At 34.6% G+C, this 18,687-nt stretch overlaps 2 protein-coding genes and 1 pseudogene across 3 annotated transcripts; 2 read left to right on the forward strand and 1 right to left on the reverse strand.

Annotated features, from left to right (window-relative positions):
- The first annotated feature begins 577 nt into the window (after nt 1–577).
- LOC120184722 lies at nt 578–1,622 on the forward strand (annotated as a pseudogene).
- Nucleotides 1,623–3,349: 1,727 nt separating this feature from the next.
- Nucleotides 3,350–6,155, forward strand: LOC120184723 (ras-related protein RABD1-like). Its single transcript, XM_039189108.1, has 8 exons — nt 3,350–3,438; nt 3,558–3,630; nt 3,770–3,817; nt 3,912–3,959; nt 4,562–4,633; nt 5,017–5,172; nt 5,375–5,478; nt 5,928–6,155. Exons 1-8 carry the CDS (start codon nt 3,425–3,427, stop codon nt 6,013–6,015), a joined length of 603 nt encoding a protein of 200 aa, XP_039045039.1. The 5' UTR covers nt 3,350–3,424; the 3' UTR covers nt 6,016–6,155.
- A 5,477-nt stretch (nt 6,156–11,632) lies between these two features.
- LOC120184732 (putative 12-oxophytodienoate reductase 11) lies at nt 11,633–13,926 on the reverse strand. 2 transcript variants are annotated; one of them, XM_039189117.1, is made up of 6 exons: nt 13,739–13,926; nt 13,378–13,518; nt 12,762–12,824; nt 12,671–12,696; nt 12,422–12,583; nt 11,633–12,240 (listed from the first exon to the last, which is right to left on the reverse strand). In XM_039189117.1, the coding sequence occupies exons 1-6, from the start codon at nt 13,807–13,809 to the stop codon at nt 11,684–11,686; spliced, it is 1,020 nt and encodes a 339-aa protein (XP_039045048.1). In that variant the 5' UTR covers nt 13,810–13,926; the 3' UTR covers nt 11,633–11,683. The 2 variants fall into 2 exon arrangements, with proteins under 2 accessions (XP_039045048.1, XP_039045047.1); XM_039189116.1 differs by lacking the exon at nt 12,671–12,696 and having other exon boundaries at nt 12,702–12,832.
- Between the last annotated feature and the right edge of the window lie 4,761 nt (nt 13,927–18,687).

An 18,687-nucleotide genomic window follows, 5' to 3' on the forward strand; every position in this document is an offset into this window, starting at 1 on the left:
AATTCAATCGAATGCTCATCCTTAGATAGGACATGTCTCTTGCAATTTCAAAAACACATGTTCCTGTCTTACTTTTGGACAAAGTACATAACACTCACCCATGTACTATATTTTTATTGCAATGTCAAGTTATCAATTTGATCTCGATCCGAGTTGGATATTTATAATTTCGATTTCGAATCAAGCTTAACCACGAAAGCTTTCGTTTTCATTGCTTTTATCACCTACCTTTGGAATCTAACAACCAGAATAGAAAATTAACCCATTATTGTTTGAAAGGGCATCCAACTATCAAATTCTGAAAACTAATGTTCCCCTAATCTTCCATTGCTGTTGCACCGTAAACTTAATAATTCATAGAAAGCAACAAATTGGGTATTAGAATGAACCTTAATTTAATGCAATCCACCAAACTAGTAGTAGATGTGCCAACAACATTGTTGTTGCTTCATGCACAATCCTCGTAGATGTTTTGTCTTCATCAAGTAACTGGTGTTTCTTCACTTCCAAGCATAATGAAGCTAAAGTATCATACCAATGTCTTTCACCAGTTTTTAATGTATTTGCAGCTCAAATATAAGCATGCCATGCATCGGACATTTCAGGCAAAACATGAGGCCTAAGACAAGTCAAGCCCTCAATTCCAAGGTCCTCCTTTTAGGGGGCTTCTTTGCTTTTCTCCTCCTTTTCGTGTTGAGATCGAGTTTTTCGTCGTCTCCCGAAGAAACCGCATCGTCTCCGAGCATGTTGCGAACTTTTGTGCCGGCCAAAACATCTAGTCCAGTTGAAGAAAGCAAGGATTGCTCGGCGTCATGCGACAAGATACCGCGTGCTCTTTCCCAAGTTCTCGTACACTACGCGACCTCAAATATCACCCCGCAACAAACGTGGAAGGAGATCTCGGTCACGGCGAAGATACTAGAGAAGAAGTCACCATGCAACTTCCTAGTGTTCGGTTTGGGCCATGATAGCCTTATGTGGAGTTCACTCAACTACGGCGGAAGAACGGTTTTCCTCGAAGAAGATGAGGCTTGGATAGAGCAAATCCGACGCCGGTTCCCCACGTTAGAGTCCCACCATGTCATGTCTGACAGCAAGGTGAACCAAGCCGATAATCTCATGGACGTGGGCAAAGGGCCCGAATGCACAGCGATCGCGGACCCTAAACACTCAATGTGCCAACTTGCATTGAAAGGTTTGCCGAGTGAGGTTTACGAGATGAAATGGGACTTGATTATGGTAGACGCGCCGACCGGTATTACGAGGACACTCCGGGAGGATGACCGCCATATACACCGCGGGTATGATGGCGAGGAATAAAGGGAAAGGAGTGACCGATGTGTTTGTGCTCGACGTGAACCGAGTCGTCGAAGATAAATTCTCCATGTCATTTTTGTGTGAAGGGTACATGAAGAAGCAAGAAGGGAGGCTTAGACACTTCAGGATCCCTAGCCATAAGGATGGCTTGGAAAGGGCATTTTGCCCAGAGTGATGATTTTACAAATTCTTTGTTATATTGTTGATTGATGCTGTTTCATGGGGAATTATCCCTTTTTGTTTGAACCTATACGTTAATTCCAATGCACAATAGGAAAGCATGCCATTATTGCATAGAATAAATATAAAATTTTGAAATTTTACCTCTTAATTACAGTAGTAATATAATTAGTATTAATTTCCACCAAAGGTTGAAAACTAAAATAGAAATTTGGAAGTGATTGAAGGGTAAATTACATGTTTAGTAACCAACTATTATTTTTGTTACGTTTTGATGACTCAACCATTAGAAAAATAATGGGTGATGTTGATGTTTGATCATAATCATTGAATTTCTTTTTAAAAAGAGAAAATAACTTCAGTGACCAAAAATCCTAGATAATATACGATTTTGACCAATTTTTTTTAGATTTGTGAAAATGCCAACAAAATCGCAATGTGATTTCTAATTCGTATTGCGATCTCCACTATCGCAAATTCGCGTTGCGATAGTTGAAAATCGCGTTGCGATAGTCTACAGTTGTCGTTGAGATAGTTTACAGTTGTCGTTGCGATTTTTCAAATTCGTTGTGATAGTTAAAAAAAAAAATTGTTTCTTAAGAATTTTCTCTAAAAAGATAGTATCTGCGCGGACGTGTCGAAGACACGTATTACCATGAACACGACCCGACCCGACACGACCCGACCCGAGACGGACAGCGGCGGCGGTGCGCGAGAGTCCCCCTTATTCTCTATCACTCAACAAGGAAGTGGGAAAACCAAACCTTAAATACCATTCTCAATAGTGTTTCCAATACTATGTGGGATTTGAGCATTACCAACTGTAGACTATCGTAACGCGAAATGGAAAATCGCAATGCGATTTTCAACTATCGCAACGCGAAATGGGAAAATCGTAACGCGATTTTCAACTATCGCAACGCGAAATGCAACGCTAATTTGCGATAGTGAAGATCGCAATGCGAATTAGAGATCGCATTGCAATTTTGTTGGTCATTTTCACAAATCCAAAAAAAATTAATCAAAATCGTATATTATCTAGACTTTTTGATCACTGAGATTATTTTGTCTTTTAAAAAATGTTAGTTAGTGCTTAGTAATTGTGTAATTTTTTAACGGCACAGGGGAGTTCGATGCTTGTACGAAGGAGATTATAGGATAAAGGGGAATGGTAGGGGAACTTTTACAGTGCGATAAGATAAGAAAATACACTATTGATTTTTTAATTATTTTTTTAATAAAATCAGTAAAAAATTACTTACAACATCATTATTTTATTTAAAACAATAATGTTTTTTAATATTTCTGATAAAGTGTTCAATAATAACAAAATCGGTAGAAAAAATAATAAAATTGGATATGTTAACAAAATCAGTAAAGCGTCCAATAATAATAAAACCGGTAGAAATAATAATGTTTCCGGTAATATTTTAACGGTTTTGTTAAAAATAATAATAACAAAACTGAAAACGTATTTTTTAATCGTATATTAAAACTGTCGCACGTGAAATTTTCTAATGATAAGAGTTAGAAGTGACGTCGTAAATCAATTGCTTTGTATAGTTGGAGGTTTTTAAATCCCTCCAGGGGTTGATTGTATTCTTTTACAGTAACGCGTATTTGGCTGCTTCTTGCGTAATGATAGAACATTTATCAAAAAAATATTTTTTAATTGTGTGACTAAAATAAAATTAAAATATAATATTAAGTATAATTTAGAAAAAAAAATAGACGAGTGATCAAAACGTAACAAAAGTGATATTTGGGAAACTAAATGTGTAGTTTACCCCTAATAATAATTAATAAAGAAATGTGATTGAGAGGGATTGGCAAATAGAGCGGCAATCGGAAGAAAACTTTAAAAACACGAACTTTCCCTTTTCTCTGCCTTTCGTCCCAAAGATTTTCAAGTCTTTTGGATCTCAAAATGAGCAACGAATAGTGAGCCTTCATCTTTAAGTTTTTTTTTCATTTATGTATATTTCTAATCTCATTTCTTTTGAAAGTAGTTAAATCTGTGCTCCTTCTCTCTTTAATATGTATGTTTTTTAATTTTTTAGCGATTATCTGTTCAAACTTCTGCTTATCGGCGACTCTTCAGTCGGAAAATCATGTTTGATTCTCAGATTCGCCGTAAGTTTAATTTCTTTAGCTGTTATTTATTTTTTTTAAAAAATTTGCTCTTGTTTTGACATTTTCAGTTTGCTTACTGATCTTAAGAGCCATTAGAGGTTAAGAATTTTAAGAGTGTGTGTGTGTTTAAATTTTCCAGGATGATTCTTACGTGGATAGCTATATCAGTACCATCGGTGTTGATTTTGTGAGTTTCCTTCTCTCTGTTGTATAAATATATGGAGATTTTTCTACATGTACTAAAAATGTGAAATTTGTCTTATTTAATTGTTTATATTTAGAAAATCAGAACTGTGGAGCTAGATGGCAAGACGATCAAGCTGCAAATTGTTAGTATAACATGTTTCTTCAAAGAAAATGGTGTTAGGCATTTGGGTATCATGTACATTTAAGCCTATAATTGTTGTTTTGAAGTTTGTTTCTGGTCAAATCTTGTTCATTCATTGTTGTTTGGAACTTTATAATTATACATGTCGTTTAGTAAAGATAGTTGACTTGTGAGAATCTTGAGTCAAACTGTTGGTTTCATGGTAGAATCAGCACGCAACAGCATAGAATATGTAGTTGAACTATACTATGTTTTTCAGCAACGATGTAAGAGGAACACTATCAATGTTTTTCTTTACGGGTCCTATTTATTAGTTTAATAGGAAACGAGGGCTTGCATAGCTAAAATAACCTTCAGTTTTGATGTATAAGAAGAGGGAGTTTGATTGTGTCATGATGCAGGAGTTTTCAGTTGTGGCCGATGGGATGGTGTTTATATGACTAGTTTAATTTGTTAATCCAATTTATTACCTGACAGTTGACTCTGGTTGTTTAGTGTTGGGAAAAATGAGCAAGGAAGAACCATGCATCCTTCTCCTCTAATCCCCGCCTTTTTTCGGCCGTATCTATTTTAACATGTGATGTTCTACTCTTTTTTGTTTAGTGGGATACTGCTGGACAGGAGCGTTTTCGGACTATTACGAGCAGTTATTACCGAGGAGCTCATGGGATAATTGTAAGAAACTGAACCGTCTGATCTGTAAATCATAGAATTTTATCCAAACTAAACATTGGCGGTGTGTTTCAAACAAATTTGATCATCACATAATCTGTTAATTTATTTCTTGCAAGTAATATATACATACGGTCAATATTCCATATTTTGTTTGAACATGTAAATTGTCAATTTGTCATGTGAACCCAAAACTGCCTGTTTTTATTATGTATTTCTCAAGTTAGTGAAAGAGGGAGGGCTATTAGATCTTGCATATTGAAGAACTCAATTAGAAAATGATGTTTTTTTCTTCTGAAATGATTGTTAACGGTCCCTTTCTTATTTCTCGTTTCTGACACTGCATAAGCGTCTCACTATCCTTCTGTTTATTGGGATTGGAACAGATTGTCTACGATGTTACTGAGATGGAAAGCTTCAATAATGTCAAGCAATGGTTGAATGAGATTGATAGATATGCTGATGACAGTGTATGCAAGCTTCTGGTTGGCAACAAATGTGATTTAGTTGAGAACAAGGTTGTTGACACGCAAACAGCTAAGGTATGCGTGGTTGCTTCTAATTCAAACAACAAATGTGTTGTTTGAAGCTTTATCATCAGTTAATTCTCATATTTTCCAGAGATGTTGATTGTTAAGATGATAAATTTTATAAACAAATGTAACCTGCTGCTGCTGCTGAGATAATTTACTGCCGGCATCATAATTTGATTAATTTGCAATCCTGTTGCTCAATGAACTGCAGGCTTTTGCTGATGAACTCGGGATTCCTTTCCTGGAGACGAGCGCTAAAGATTTAATCAACGTGGAGCAGGCTTTCTTAACCATGGCTGGTGAAATCAAGAAAAAGTAAAATGACTTCTCAACACTTCCATGTGTTCCTTTTCTTATCCTATTTGCTAGTAATTGGTTAATTGTTTATTAGTAAGATGTCACCATTGCACTTCGGAGCACTTAGCTCTTTCATTCGATTCAATAGTTCACCAGCCTAGATTGTCCGAAAAATTAACTTTCGTTTGTGTCCAAATCTCCACATTTATTTCTATTTGTCACTTTTTTTTTAATGAAGTTGACCTATATGGTTATCAAAATCTTTGCAGAATGGGTAGTCAACCTGCTGCCAACAGGTCAACCGGAACCATCAAAATGAAGGGACAGTCGATTGAATTCGATTCAATAGTTCACCAGCCTAGATTGTCCGAAAATTACTTTCGTTTGTGTCCAATCTCCACATTTATTTCTATTTGTCACTTTTTTTTTAATGAAGTTGACCTATATGGTTATCAAAATCTTTGCAGAATGGGTAGTCAACCTGCTGCCAACAGGTCAACCGGAACCATCGAAATGAAGGGACAGTCGATTGAACAGAACAACTGCTGTAGCTAATCGACAACGTAACCATCTCTGTCTTAGAGAGGCCATAAACATGTTGCATATCATATGAACCTGTCCGAAACTAAAAGTGTTACCTGTTTGAACCCTCTGTTGTGATGCTTGTTAATAATTTGCATCTTATGTTTAGATTACTTACCATGTGTGTAGGGAAGGACATAAGATTTTATGTTTGGGGGGACGAACTTGAACTTATAAAATTTTAGGGGTCGGACTTTAACTTATAAAATATTTAGGGGGCGAAAATAAATTTTCAATAAAAAATATGTAAATAAAATCTAAACTATATGGTAATTTTAAATTTTTAGGGGTTTATGTTTTAGGGGTTGCACAGCCGCAACACCCCTTTCCAAACCTCACCCTAATAAGAACAAGCAAAGAACAAATGATCCCGAGTTTCAGTCTTACCGCAGAAAACACAATGCGAGTCAACAGCAACACCCCAACGAAGAAGGTGATCCTTTGTAGAGAGCCTCCCTAGGATTGCAAGCCACACAATAAAAACATGCTTCGGGACTTGGAGAGGACACCACACCAGTCTATGCCAAGACACAACAGCATTCTTAATATGAATCTCATACCAAATCCAGGAGGTGGTAACCACACTCCAATCAGTAATCACACCAAGCACCGCGAAAGATTCCTCCCTAGATTTCAGCATCCTCCTTGTACACCAACTAAAATGGGTCTTGGGAACAATTTGCCAGAACCCAACCCCTTTCAACACATAAACGTGAAACCAAGCAATCCTGAGAGATCTTTGGCCAGCCAGAATGTCCTTCACAAGAGAAGAAAGGCAAGTCTTGTTCCAGGTTTTAAGATCCCTCAAACCAAAGTCCCCTCAGATTTGGGGGAGCAAATCCTCTCCCAACTAACCTTTGAACCTGTTGCGGGAGAGTCAGAACCCTTCCAAAGGTACCTAGCACAAAGCTGCTCAATGTGCTTAATGATGGACTGATGCAGAATGAGTTGCTTACACCAAAAGTTCACAACATTAAAAAGCACAACCCTAATGAGTTGCAAACTACCAGCATAGCTAAGATTACGATTACTCCAATGCCCTCGCTTGGCCTTGACTTTCTCAATAAGAGGGTATCAATCCTTCTCAAAGAGTGTCCTAGTTACCAAAGGAACCCTAAGATAACAAACAGGCAGATAACTTGCATTGAACCCCGATAGACTCTAAATTGCAGCAAGAGAATTAGCACTGACCCCAGATGCAAAGACCTCACTCTTAGCAGCATTAAGCTTCAAACCAGACTACACATAAAACTTCTCTAAAATGCACTTAACTCTAAAAATCGAATCCAATGAACCTTTACAGAAGATAAGAAGAACATCAGCAAAACTCAGATGAGTTAACTTTCTTACATTTGGGATGGAACTGAAACATGTTCCTTGCAGCAGCCAAATCCAGAAGCTTAGAAAGAACACTCATGGCCAAAACAAAAAGGTAAGGGGACAAGGGATCCCCTTGCCTTATCCCTCTGCCACCTTTGAAAAAACCAACTAAAGTACCATTAATAACAACATAAAACCTGGAAGTGGTTAGGCAAACCTCGATCCAACCCCTAAACTTCTTAGTAAGCTCGAGAGCTTTTAGCAACGACAAAATGAAATCCCAACTCAGAGTATCAAATGCCTTATGAATATCAATTTTCAAGGCACAACGAGAAGGGGACTTCCTAGCATGCCCTTTAACCATGGTTTTCAGAACCGGACCGATTAGCGAACCGGACCGGTTAGCGAACCGGTCATGCTACTGGTTCAACCGGTCGAACCGGTCCGACCGGTCGGAAGAACCGGACGACGTCATAATTATTTAAAAAATTAAATAAAAATACCAAAAATATTTAATAAAAAATAATTTTTTATATCACAAGTCATATTCAAAGCAAGTCATAACATATAAGTTAAAAACCATAAAATCAAGTGAAACAAAATGATTCAAATTACTACAACATAATATTTAAGGTAAACATATTAAATAATAAATATAATTATATAACTATAATTAAAAAATAAATTTGAGGTTAAAAAACTCATAACAAAATGATATTGTTTGGTTTAATTTTTTTTTTTAAAAACAATCTCACATGGCTAAGAAACATAGAAGAGCATCCCAAAAGTCTAAAGAGTAAAAATATGAGAACAAAACAATCTCACAATTGCTAAGAAACATAGAAGCGCATCACAACTAACTTCTATAAATAATAGAGATAATTGACATTCAAAATCATGGAGCTTTGGAGCATTGAGTGAACTATTCTTTCACTTCAATCAAGCTCGATTTTAGGCTTCAATCGAGCTTTTAATTTTTTTTTTTGAGTTCAACCTTTTTGAGTTCAAGTTCAATATTTATTTCGAGTTGAGTGACTTGATAATTTTTAACTTGTGAGTTTGAGTTGAGTTAAGCTTACTTTTAAAGTTTTCAAGTTCGAGTCGAGCTCAACAATACTCGAGTTCGACTTGACTCGTTTAACAAACGACGTTGTTTAGTTTAATTTTTTTTTAAAAAAAACAAAAATCCCGGTTTTTCCCGGTTTTCAGCCTATCCGGTTCGAACGGTTCAGCGGTTCTGGCCGGTTCACTAATAACGGTTCAACCGGTTTAGATTGAACCGGACTAAGCAACGGTTCCCGGTTAAACCGGTTGAACCGGCCGGTCCGGTCCGGTTTTCAAAACAGAGCCCTTAACTAACTCTTGAGCCAGAAGTTTATTATCAATGATGTTCCTCCTCTTAACAAAAGCAAACTGATTCGGGACAACTATACCAGGAAAAAAGGAGTCAATTTATCCATCAAAATACGAGTGATAGTCTTGTACACCAACGAACAATAAGAAATGGGACGGAAGTCTTTCGCATTACAAGGAGTCAATTTTTACCCTATGCATGTTAGGAACACGGAACCATCACGCATTTTCCTATCGACTCTGGACGAGATAAACAAATTGTCTAGAATCTAAACTTATTTATTTAAGATCAGTTCTAAGATGGCAGACCATCAAGTTAAATGATAGAAATAAGAAGTGTAAGTAACTTAAGTACATCTAAATTCTCAGGTTTAAAAGGTCAGATAAATAATAGAATTTATCAAGTTAAAAAAGCAACATTCTTTACCTTGTTTTAATAATAACAGAAACTTTCGAACAAACAATAGCACATGATTCATGATTTGTCCGTTCACAATTTTTCTCATTGATCAGGGCAGAGGAAGAGATTGTTCAGGTTCCAACGCTAGGCCTAATGTCAACTGTCTTTTACCACTAACTCATGAAAAATTACTACCAACTCAATATCAAGTACATGTCGCTCAAACATTCAACATGTTCTGGTAATTAAAAGAATACCCTTCAATCTTAAACGTCAGTTGCACTGTTTTTTTCACATCAAAATGTGGATTAGCATTGCCAGAGAGATATCACTTTGTCAGGCATTTCTATCGCAGAAAGAAGACCCTAAACATCTCCTTGATTTGGATGCCTATTTAGTGATAGACTTAAGTAAATCATATAAAGTACATGAACTTACCAAATCCGAACTTTTAAATTTATGTTTTCAAACATAGCTTCAAGGAATTGATACATTCAAAAGACAAAGCAACGTACAAAACATTAGTCAAACAATGGCAAGACTTGCAATCAATGAGAAATATTTACATTTTCATTTACTTTTCCCATATAGGGAATATATTTTTTTGCATTTTTTAATTGAATACTTTATAGGGAATATATTTGGTACCCCAATTTCAATTAGAAATTAATGATATACAAAGAGAACCCACCCTAGATGACCAAACCAGAACGACATTTAATCAACTTCATTTCTTCATGTTATGTTTGAGAACAAGAATTTAATATAAATTGTAAGGATGAAATGCATACAAATTTGGAAGGCTTAAGGGTGCATGGGGCTCTCAAACTTTTGGAAAAAAAATCAATCAAGACCATAACTTTTTTAACACAATTAAGCACCTACATTTCAAAATTTCATCAATTCAACTCTTTGACCAACGCTGACCGCTAAATCTACATATTCCGAGCGACAGAACCATAGTGTATCAGATGGCTTAATTATTTCAATAGGGTGCCAAAAAATAGTTCAGTTGCTTAAATGATCTTCATGCACACTTAAACCTATTTGGAAAATATAGGAAGCATGCATTTGTCAAATTCATTAAACAGACAATCCAACAAATTCATGGATTTATGAAATAATCGTGAATCTCTACATTGATTGTATCACTCAATCAATCTACACTGTTTTTAAATCTAAATTCAAATCCGAATAAAAAAGAGAAATTCAAATAAAAAAGAAATATCAAACAAGGAACAGATCAGATCTACTGCATGTTTAGGACTGGAAATAATTTATCCAAAAACCAAAATATATATATACACACTTCATTAGAAAAAATACAACTAAATTAAGTATAAAAACAAAAATGAGAAAAGAGAGAGAGAATTGTTACTTGGAGAGTGCGGGTGGCGAATTCGACTCCGATCGTGGATTTAGATTCTAAGCAAAACTCGTTCCGAGTAAATTGGGAAAGCAAGTTAGATTTTCCTACACCAGAATCGCCGATTAATACAATCTTAAACAAATAATCGTATTCCTCGTCCGGTCTCCTCGCCATTTTTTCAGTTTCTGTCCTTTTTTAAGTGTTGAAGATAAAAATAAAATCAATTTTTCAAAGTTTTAAATCTAATTAAAAAAACACACCGAGATTTCGTCTACGCCTTTAGTTAGAACTTGGAATTGGTGTGAAATACACCGCTCATCTCGCGCGTTGATAAAGATTTGGGTGGCCGATATGACGAAATGGCCCTGAACGGTTCTACGTACCGGTGGTTGCACTGTTAAGGGTAATATGAGAAATCAGACTTGATTTTTTAGAGATATGGGCATATGGCTTCGACTAAGAGGAAAATTTGAGACGGCGTCGTTTCTGTGCTATTTAGTATCATGATTAACAATATTTCAGAAGCTGAAAGTAAGAAAAAATACTGAATTATTTTTTTAATGATTGTTAAACGATTTAAATTTCAAAATTATAAAAAAATTTATAAAATAATAGTTAAGTTTGATCAAACTGTTATAAAAGAAACTACACATTTAATATCTAAACTATCAATTTTGATTCGTTTTAGTACTTAAACTTTCAATATTTTTAAAAACATACATATTGCTTAGTTTTTACTTTATTTTTATATCTCACCGTTAAACTTAACATATTTAGTACCTAAACTATCAATTTTGACCCGTTTTAGTACCTTAAGTTTCATTTTTTTTAAAATTTAACATTAAATTTTGAACAATGTACTAAAACGAAACAAAAACTAAATTTTTTAACGATAGAATAATAAAATGAAACAAAAACTGAACTTTACGTATGATTTTTAAAAAAATTGAAAGTTTAGATACAAAAATAGACCAAAATTAATAGTTTAAATACTAAACATATAATTTATCCTAAAAACTGTTAAATTTATTAATATCTTGTACTTATTGTGATGTCACAGTCGCCATTTTATAATAATTCACTTTGAAAAATTACGAAAAATAATTAGTAAACTTCACAACCAAAAAAGCATATCATGAACATAAATAGGAACGAAAAATATGATCCATTCAAAGTTTTCTAAGGATGGGAGGAAATTATTAAGCTTCAAGAAATGGATAATCAGTGTAACCGATGACAGGATCGGAAAGGTACAAGGTGGTCTCATTACATGTATTTAAAGCTGCATTGAGCTCGAACCGTCTCGGCAAATCCGGATTAGCCAAGAAAAGGCGTCCGAACGCCACCAAATCTGCGGACTGATCAGCAATGACCTTGTTTCCATCTTCCCTATCAAATGCCCCAGCAACAATGAAAGTCCCCTTGAAGGTTTTCCTCATCGGAAGAAGGCTAAACGCTCTGTTCCGAATCACATGAATATAAACGATGCCGAATTGGTTAAGCGCATTCGCCATGTAAATGCCTAGTGCTTCCGGGTTCGAGTCACCGGCTTCCAAGGCGTTGCTGTAAGGTGAAAGTCTCATTCCGACTTTGTCTGCTCCAATTTCATTAACCACAGCTTCGACTACTTCCAGAGCAAACCGACACCTATTTTCTGAACTCCCACCATATCGATCGGTTCTATCGTTTACTTCATCTTTCATGAACTGCTCGATTAAGTTCCCGTATGCACCATGGATCTCAACCCCATCGAATCCTATAAAACAATAAGGGAATTTTATGCAAGAAGAAAGGAACCACGATCCTGATTCCGAAGATCTCGAAAATCAAGAGCCACAAGCAGAACCATGTAGTTATATAAAGGTTTATACAGATCAACCACCATTGTTCATAAGCTGAGCATTAATTTGCACAAGGCAAAACAGGGTAGTACTCACCTGCTTCGATGGCATTACGTGCAGCGAGCCTATAATCATTGACGATATTGGGAATTTCATCAGTCCTTATCCGACGAGGAGGTGACCAATCTCGTCCTTCAAGGCCGGGTGTGATCCCCTTACTAGTGGATGAGATTGGAGCCTCACCATTAGGTTGAAGAGCTGCCTCAAAAAGTATAACAGATATCAGGAATCGTTTTTGGTTTGATCTTAAGCAAGTTGAAGTCAAAATAAACAGAAGGCTCGGACAAAGAAGCTCGAAACTCAACTTCAAGCATACCGTAATTAGACGCACGGCCAGCGTGGGAAATCTGGCAGAAGAAGACGGCTCCCTTCTCATGAACAGCTTCCACAATAGGTTTCCATGCTTCTACTTGTTCTTTTGTCCAAAGTCCAGGTATGTCTTGGAAACTTCAAGTAAAAGCTATGCTTAGTTACTTTTTGATCTCTATAAGCAGCAAACCAAAGAGTATTTTCTTCAAGAGAGTTCTTAGCATATATGAATGATTTTCGAATCATGACAATCTATATGTGACAAGCACAACATCTACATGCATGTATCGTCATTCCATCGATGGTCAACTGAGTGCATGATTATGATACTTGTGAGATTTGATTTATCTTTACAATTGTTGCTTTTCATTCAAGTACCCGTATTAGATACTCTAATCGAATACACGAACAAAGGAATATGACCTTCAAGATACTCTAAACACATTGAAAAATGTTGGTATAAGACTGCTAGAAAATCGAAAACATTAGCATTACTGGTAAGAAAAATCGCATAAAATATCGGTATAATTGTAAAATGAACATCGACCCCCCAAAGTTCACATAATCAATATGGAAATTCTCCAACAAACCTAACCATACCGGTTTCGAATACACACCCGAATCCTAATAACAATCAAACATTGTTCTAAGTCATATATCAAATGAAGGGAACAAAGACTAACCTCATTGCAGTAGTAGAAACCGCATTGGCTTCAGATATGAGAAAACCGTCATTGGTTGCACGCTGAGTGTAATATAAGATAGCATGCGATTGGGGCATATTGTTGAATGATCTACATCTCGTCAATGGTGCTAAAACTATCCTGCAATCAAAAGTATTCGATAGATAACAAATGATCAACAGGACCGTGAAACCAATTTTTTTAATCCAAAATCCCCTTTTTTCACAATTTGAGCATAAAAAACATTGCTAAAATATGCTCTTGTGTTAGATTTCAATAACCCAAAATTCGGGGGGGGGGGGGATCAGCATAAATGAACTTATCTTCCAAGAAAGAGGATGGACATGAGTGGAGTACAAACCTATGAGACAGGTCGAACTTTCCCATCTTATGTGGAGTAAGAAGAGGGATCATCGCTTCCTTGCCTGCCATGGAAACAGCAATCTTGTTTTACTTTCTTCTACTGTATTGTAAGCGTCAAATGAAACTTAGGACGAAACCCGGGATTTGATAAGGGAAGTTAATCATTGTGTGGTGAGTTCTAGATGTTATGCAGACAAACAGAGCAGGGCTTGAGGATGAAAATCCCTGCTATTGGCGGGTCAAGACTATATGCAAGTTGGGCCTGTTTCATTAGACATTGCTTCAACTACTTGTAGTACAAATTGGGCCTGTTTCATTAGACATTAATTTAATTTCTTAAATAGTTAGAAAATATGAAAATTAGTTAACTCTTTTATTTAATTTATCGAGTCAATTGAACCAATGGAATATTCAATAGAGGATGAATTGACAATTAAATATTTGATCGTAAATAAGAAAAAAATATAAAGATAGAACACAAAAAAATTAGAGTGATTCAACTTTCTCGATGAAGTCTACATCCACTACCTTAGTTTTCACACTAATAACAAATAACAAACTTTGAAAAAATCCTTACGAGTAATATGTTTGTACAATTTAGAACAACAAGAACACTTCAAGAAAAATGAATACAAAATAAGTACACAAGTGTCCTATGAAAAAAAAAAATTAGAATATTGACTTTCGTTTTGGCTCTATTTGAGTGCTTATACTTTTTTTTCTCTTATCTTCACATATGTTTTGGAGTCTTGCTTGTTATACCCCCTCGTTCAATTCTACTTGTTTGGGTAGTTGTGAGAATTAGTAAGGCGTTGAGGATAACATTTCCCACAATAAATGATGCCAAACGCTTTGAGTATTGGTACTCGAACTTGAAGTATCGGTAATACCTACATTAATTACAAAAAAATAATCCTTATAGAAAGAGGAGTATCTATACTAACAAAAAAAATCGATACTATTGTTATAAGTAGTATTGATATTGTATGAGTATCAATTAGGGATGGCAACTCAACCCGAGTCTGACGGGTTCCGATCCGACCCGATCGGGTCGGATTTTTTTTTTAAAAAAATTTCGGGTTCGGGTTGGGTCGGGTCGGGTTTTTTTAAATGCACTGTTCGGGTCGGGTCGGGTTTAGGGTAAAAAAATCCGACCCGACCCGAAAAATATATATAATTTTATCTTATATATTTAGGGATAATTACAATAATATCCCTCTATATATAATTTTTTTCAATTAAGTCACTGTTTTCATTGAATTAATTTTTTTTTATTTCGGGTCGGGTCGGGTTTCTAAGTCATATATTCGGGTCGGGTCGGGTGAAACATTAATTTTGTCGGGTCGGGTCGGATCACGGGTGGAGAACCCTTTCTTATCGGGTTGGGTCGGGTGTCCCAAAAACCCGACCCGACCCATTGCCATCCCTAGTATCAATACCAAAATGGTATATTATAATTCATAAGTTTTAAAATCATAAGGTAATATCGGTACTACCATTTGGAGTATTTTATACTATTGTTAAAAGTAGTATCAGTACTGAAATAGTATCAATATTAAAATAGCTTACTCGAATTTGTAAAACAAAAGGAGTATCATTACTGCCCTGAGCAGTATCAATACTATTGTGTATTTTTAAAGTATTAGCATCAGTACTACATTGATATAACATGAACAATATAGGTATTATTGTGTTTAGAATGAATTTTTAACTCGATTAAAGTTTGAAACCCTTAAAAAATTATTTTCACTATATGATTCAATTTTTTAATAAGTTAAAGGAATAAAATAGAGTTTTGGTATATTAAAATATAAAAGTATGTTTCAATATAATTTTTATTAATGAAAATAAGCTATTTTAGACACGTGGATAGATTATTTTTTTCTGTATTATTTGTCAGATGATTATGTTATTAAAATTCTTTGTATGATTCATAATTATTGTTTGATAATCTAGATAGAATATGCTGTGTCGGTAAGAAAGATGAAAAAATTTGATCCTCTTATTAGGAGGGACCAAATTTATATTTTCATATAATATAGAAAGTAAAAATGACTAAATTAAATTATAAGGACTAAATTCATAACTTTCACATTACAAAAGGATTAATAAAAGAATCTAGATTAAATTTTATGATTTCAGCAATTATAATTGTGTAAATTTTATGTAGAGTGCACTTTTTCTCTTGAAGACACCAATGGTAACAGCGATCCTTCAATTAAGTAAAGAAATATCAGTCTTTCACATAATTAGTTCGACTTATAGTTCCATACATTCTTCGTATCACATGCAAAAAAATAATTTAATCATGATCTCACGTGATTCCAATATTTAATCGGCCATAATTACGGTGGCATATAATTAGAATGATTGTAAGAACTACGTCGACGGTAATGGTTGTGGCCGAAGAGAACGACCACAGTATATTAAGGTTAGGATTTGAGATTTGTGGTTATTTTATAATATAAAAAAATTATGTTTTTTTTATAAATATAATAATATTTTTATAAAAAAAATTAAAATTACCAATTGTGAATAGGGATGGCAAACGGGTATAACTTCGTGAATTCTGCACCGTACTCGTTCCAATTGGGGCGGGGATGGGTATAACTTTAGTGGGTAGTGGGCGGGTGTGGATTTAGAAAGTGGTACATATCGCGGATAGTGGACAGGTGATGGGTTTGCGACCTTACCTGCCCCGCATTCACCCGCCCATTAAATACCCATTAAATTTTGAATCATTATAAATTTAGGTATAATTTTAGGGTTTGTTATTTATGTGTGTCAAATAACAAAAATATTATGTGTTTGTCATTTATGTTTGTAGGCTTTAATTATGTCTTTTATTATAATATTTTGTGTACTTTAAGATCTATGTTAACACTTAACTTAGATAATCCCTAGTTTATTTTATTATGTTTTTTAATGGACGTGTTTGTTTTATGTTTGTTGTTTATTTATAACTTAAGGTTGGTGTTAGACGGATCTAGCCGTGTACGTCTCCAGTTGGATAATGAGTATGGGGATGAATTTGATAATGTATCTGCGTGGGCGGGTGTAAATTTGAAATTTTTTACCTATCATCGGTGGTGGGCGGATGGTGAATTTGAAAATATTATATAGGTATAGGGATGGGGGAGGGGTATCTGCACCCGACCCACATGTTTGTCATCCCTAATTGTGAAACGTGTCACTTAACGAAAATAACTAATGGTGTTGACGATAGACACTTAAAGTACTAACATTTGTAACCTCTGTTTTGAAAACCGGACCGGACCGGCCGGTTCAACCGGGAACCGTTGCTTAGTCCGGTTCAATCTAAATCGGTTGAACCGCTATTACTAAACCGGCCAGAACCGCTGAACTGTTCGAACCCGACCGGTTAAAAATCGGAAAAAAATCCAGAAAAAAGGGGAAAATCAGGATTTTTGTTTTTTTTTTTAAAATTAAACCAAACAACGTCGTTTGTTAAATGAGCTAAGTCGAACTTGAGCATTGTTGAGCTCGACTCGAATTTGAAAACTTTAAAAGTAAGCTCAACTCAACTCAAACTCACAAGCTAAAAATTATCAAGTTCAACTCAAACTCGAAATATAATATTGAAACTTGAACTCAAAAAAAAATTAGAAGCTCGATTGAAGCCTAAAATTCAAGCTTGATTGAAGTGAAATAATAGTTCACTCAATACTCACCAAAAGGCTCCATGATTTTGAATGCCAAATTACCTCTATTATTTATAAAAGTTAGATGTGATGCGCTTTTATGTTTCTTAGCAATGTGAGATTGTTTTGTTCTCATATTTTTACTCTTTAGACTTTTAGGATGTTTTTCTATGTTTCTTAGCTATGTGGGTTTATTTTTTTTTAAAAAAAAATTAAACCAAACAATATCATTTTGTTATGATTTTTTTAACCTCAAATTTATTTTTTAATTATAGTTATATAATTATATTTATTATTTAATATGTTTTACCTTAAATATTATGTTGTAGTTAATTTGAATCATTTTGTTTCACTTGATTTTATGATTTTTAACTTATATATGTTATGACTTGCTTTGAATATGACTTGTAATATAAAAAATTATTTTTTATTAAATATTTTTGGTATTTTTATTTAATTTTCGTCCGATTCTTCCGACCGATCAGACCGATTCGACTGATTGAACCAGTGAATCGATAGCATGATCGATTTATTAATCGATCCGATTCTAAAACCCATGTTTATAACTTTAGACACCACAAAAGAAAAAAATGTAGGCCCTACGTATTTGACAATATATATATATATATATATATATATATATATAATTTGGGCACGGGCATTAAGCCTTTCAAAAAATGGTTGTCCCTTTTTCTCATATATATGGAGTAAGGGGGAGGTAAGATAGTAGGCTACCCCCAACACCAGGTTGAGAGCAGCTTTCGTAAGAGACCTCCGAATTATGAAATACCCTCCATGGGACTCGATCCCACGACCTCAAGGTTAAGAACCTTGTGCTCTACCATAGACAGCTAGGCGGAAAAAAGATGAAAAGCTGGAAAGGAGACCACGTTTTTCATGCATGTGCTGTATACGAGATTAGATAAATTGAAAATTATTTTAGATTAATTCGGTCAAATTTAAACTCGAATCTAGTTTTAATAGAGTTGAAAAGAATAAATTGATACTTGACTCGAAAAATTTACGAATAATTCAAAAATATAATATATTAATATTTTATTTTTTAAAAAATTAAATTATTAGTAATATTAATATTTATGTGTTGGTTTTATAAAAAAATGTAATATAAGGTTTTTATATATTTAATGATCGAGATCTAGTTTAAGGCTTCAATCCAGTTAAGTTTAAGAATTTTTTATTTCATAATTTTCAAGCTTTTACGAGTTTTAATTAAGGGTTTTGAGTTCGAGTCAGACTTTAAAATTTTTAGGTTTGCAAGTTTTCG

This window comes from Hibiscus syriacus, unplaced genomic scaffold, assembly GCF_006381635.1.
Source record: "Hibiscus syriacus cultivar Baekdansim isolate YM2019G1 unplaced genomic scaffold, ASM638163v2 tig00112928_pilon, whole genome shotgun sequence".
Classification (NCBI taxonomy): Eukaryota; Viridiplantae; Streptophyta; class Magnoliopsida; order Malvales; family Malvaceae; genus Hibiscus; species Hibiscus syriacus.

Excerpts from the sequence above, each read along its gene's own strand:
- LOC120184732 (XM_039189116.1), bottom strand. The coding sequence starts at position 13,809 with ATGGCAGGCAAGGAAGCGATGATCCCTCTTCTTACTCCACATAAGATG. Across the intron at positions 12,833-13,377 it reads GTTTCTACTACTGCAATGAG|TTTCCAAGACATACCTGGAC; the intron begins GTTAGTCTTTGT and ends TTTTACTTGAAG. Across the intron at positions 12,584-12,701 it reads TGGCCGTGCGTCTAATTACG|CTCTTCAACCTAATGGTGAG; the intron begins GTATGCTTGAAG and ends TTTTTGAGGCAG.
- LOC120184723 (XM_039189108.1), top strand. Across the intron at positions 4,634-5,016 it reads GAGGAGCTCATGGGATAATT|ATTGTCTACGATGTTACTGA; the intron begins GTAAGAAACTGA and ends GGATTGGAACAG. Across the intron at positions 5,173-5,374 it reads TTGACACGCAAACAGCTAAG|GCTTTTGCTGATGAACTCGG; the intron begins GTATGCGTGGTT and ends AATGAACTGCAG.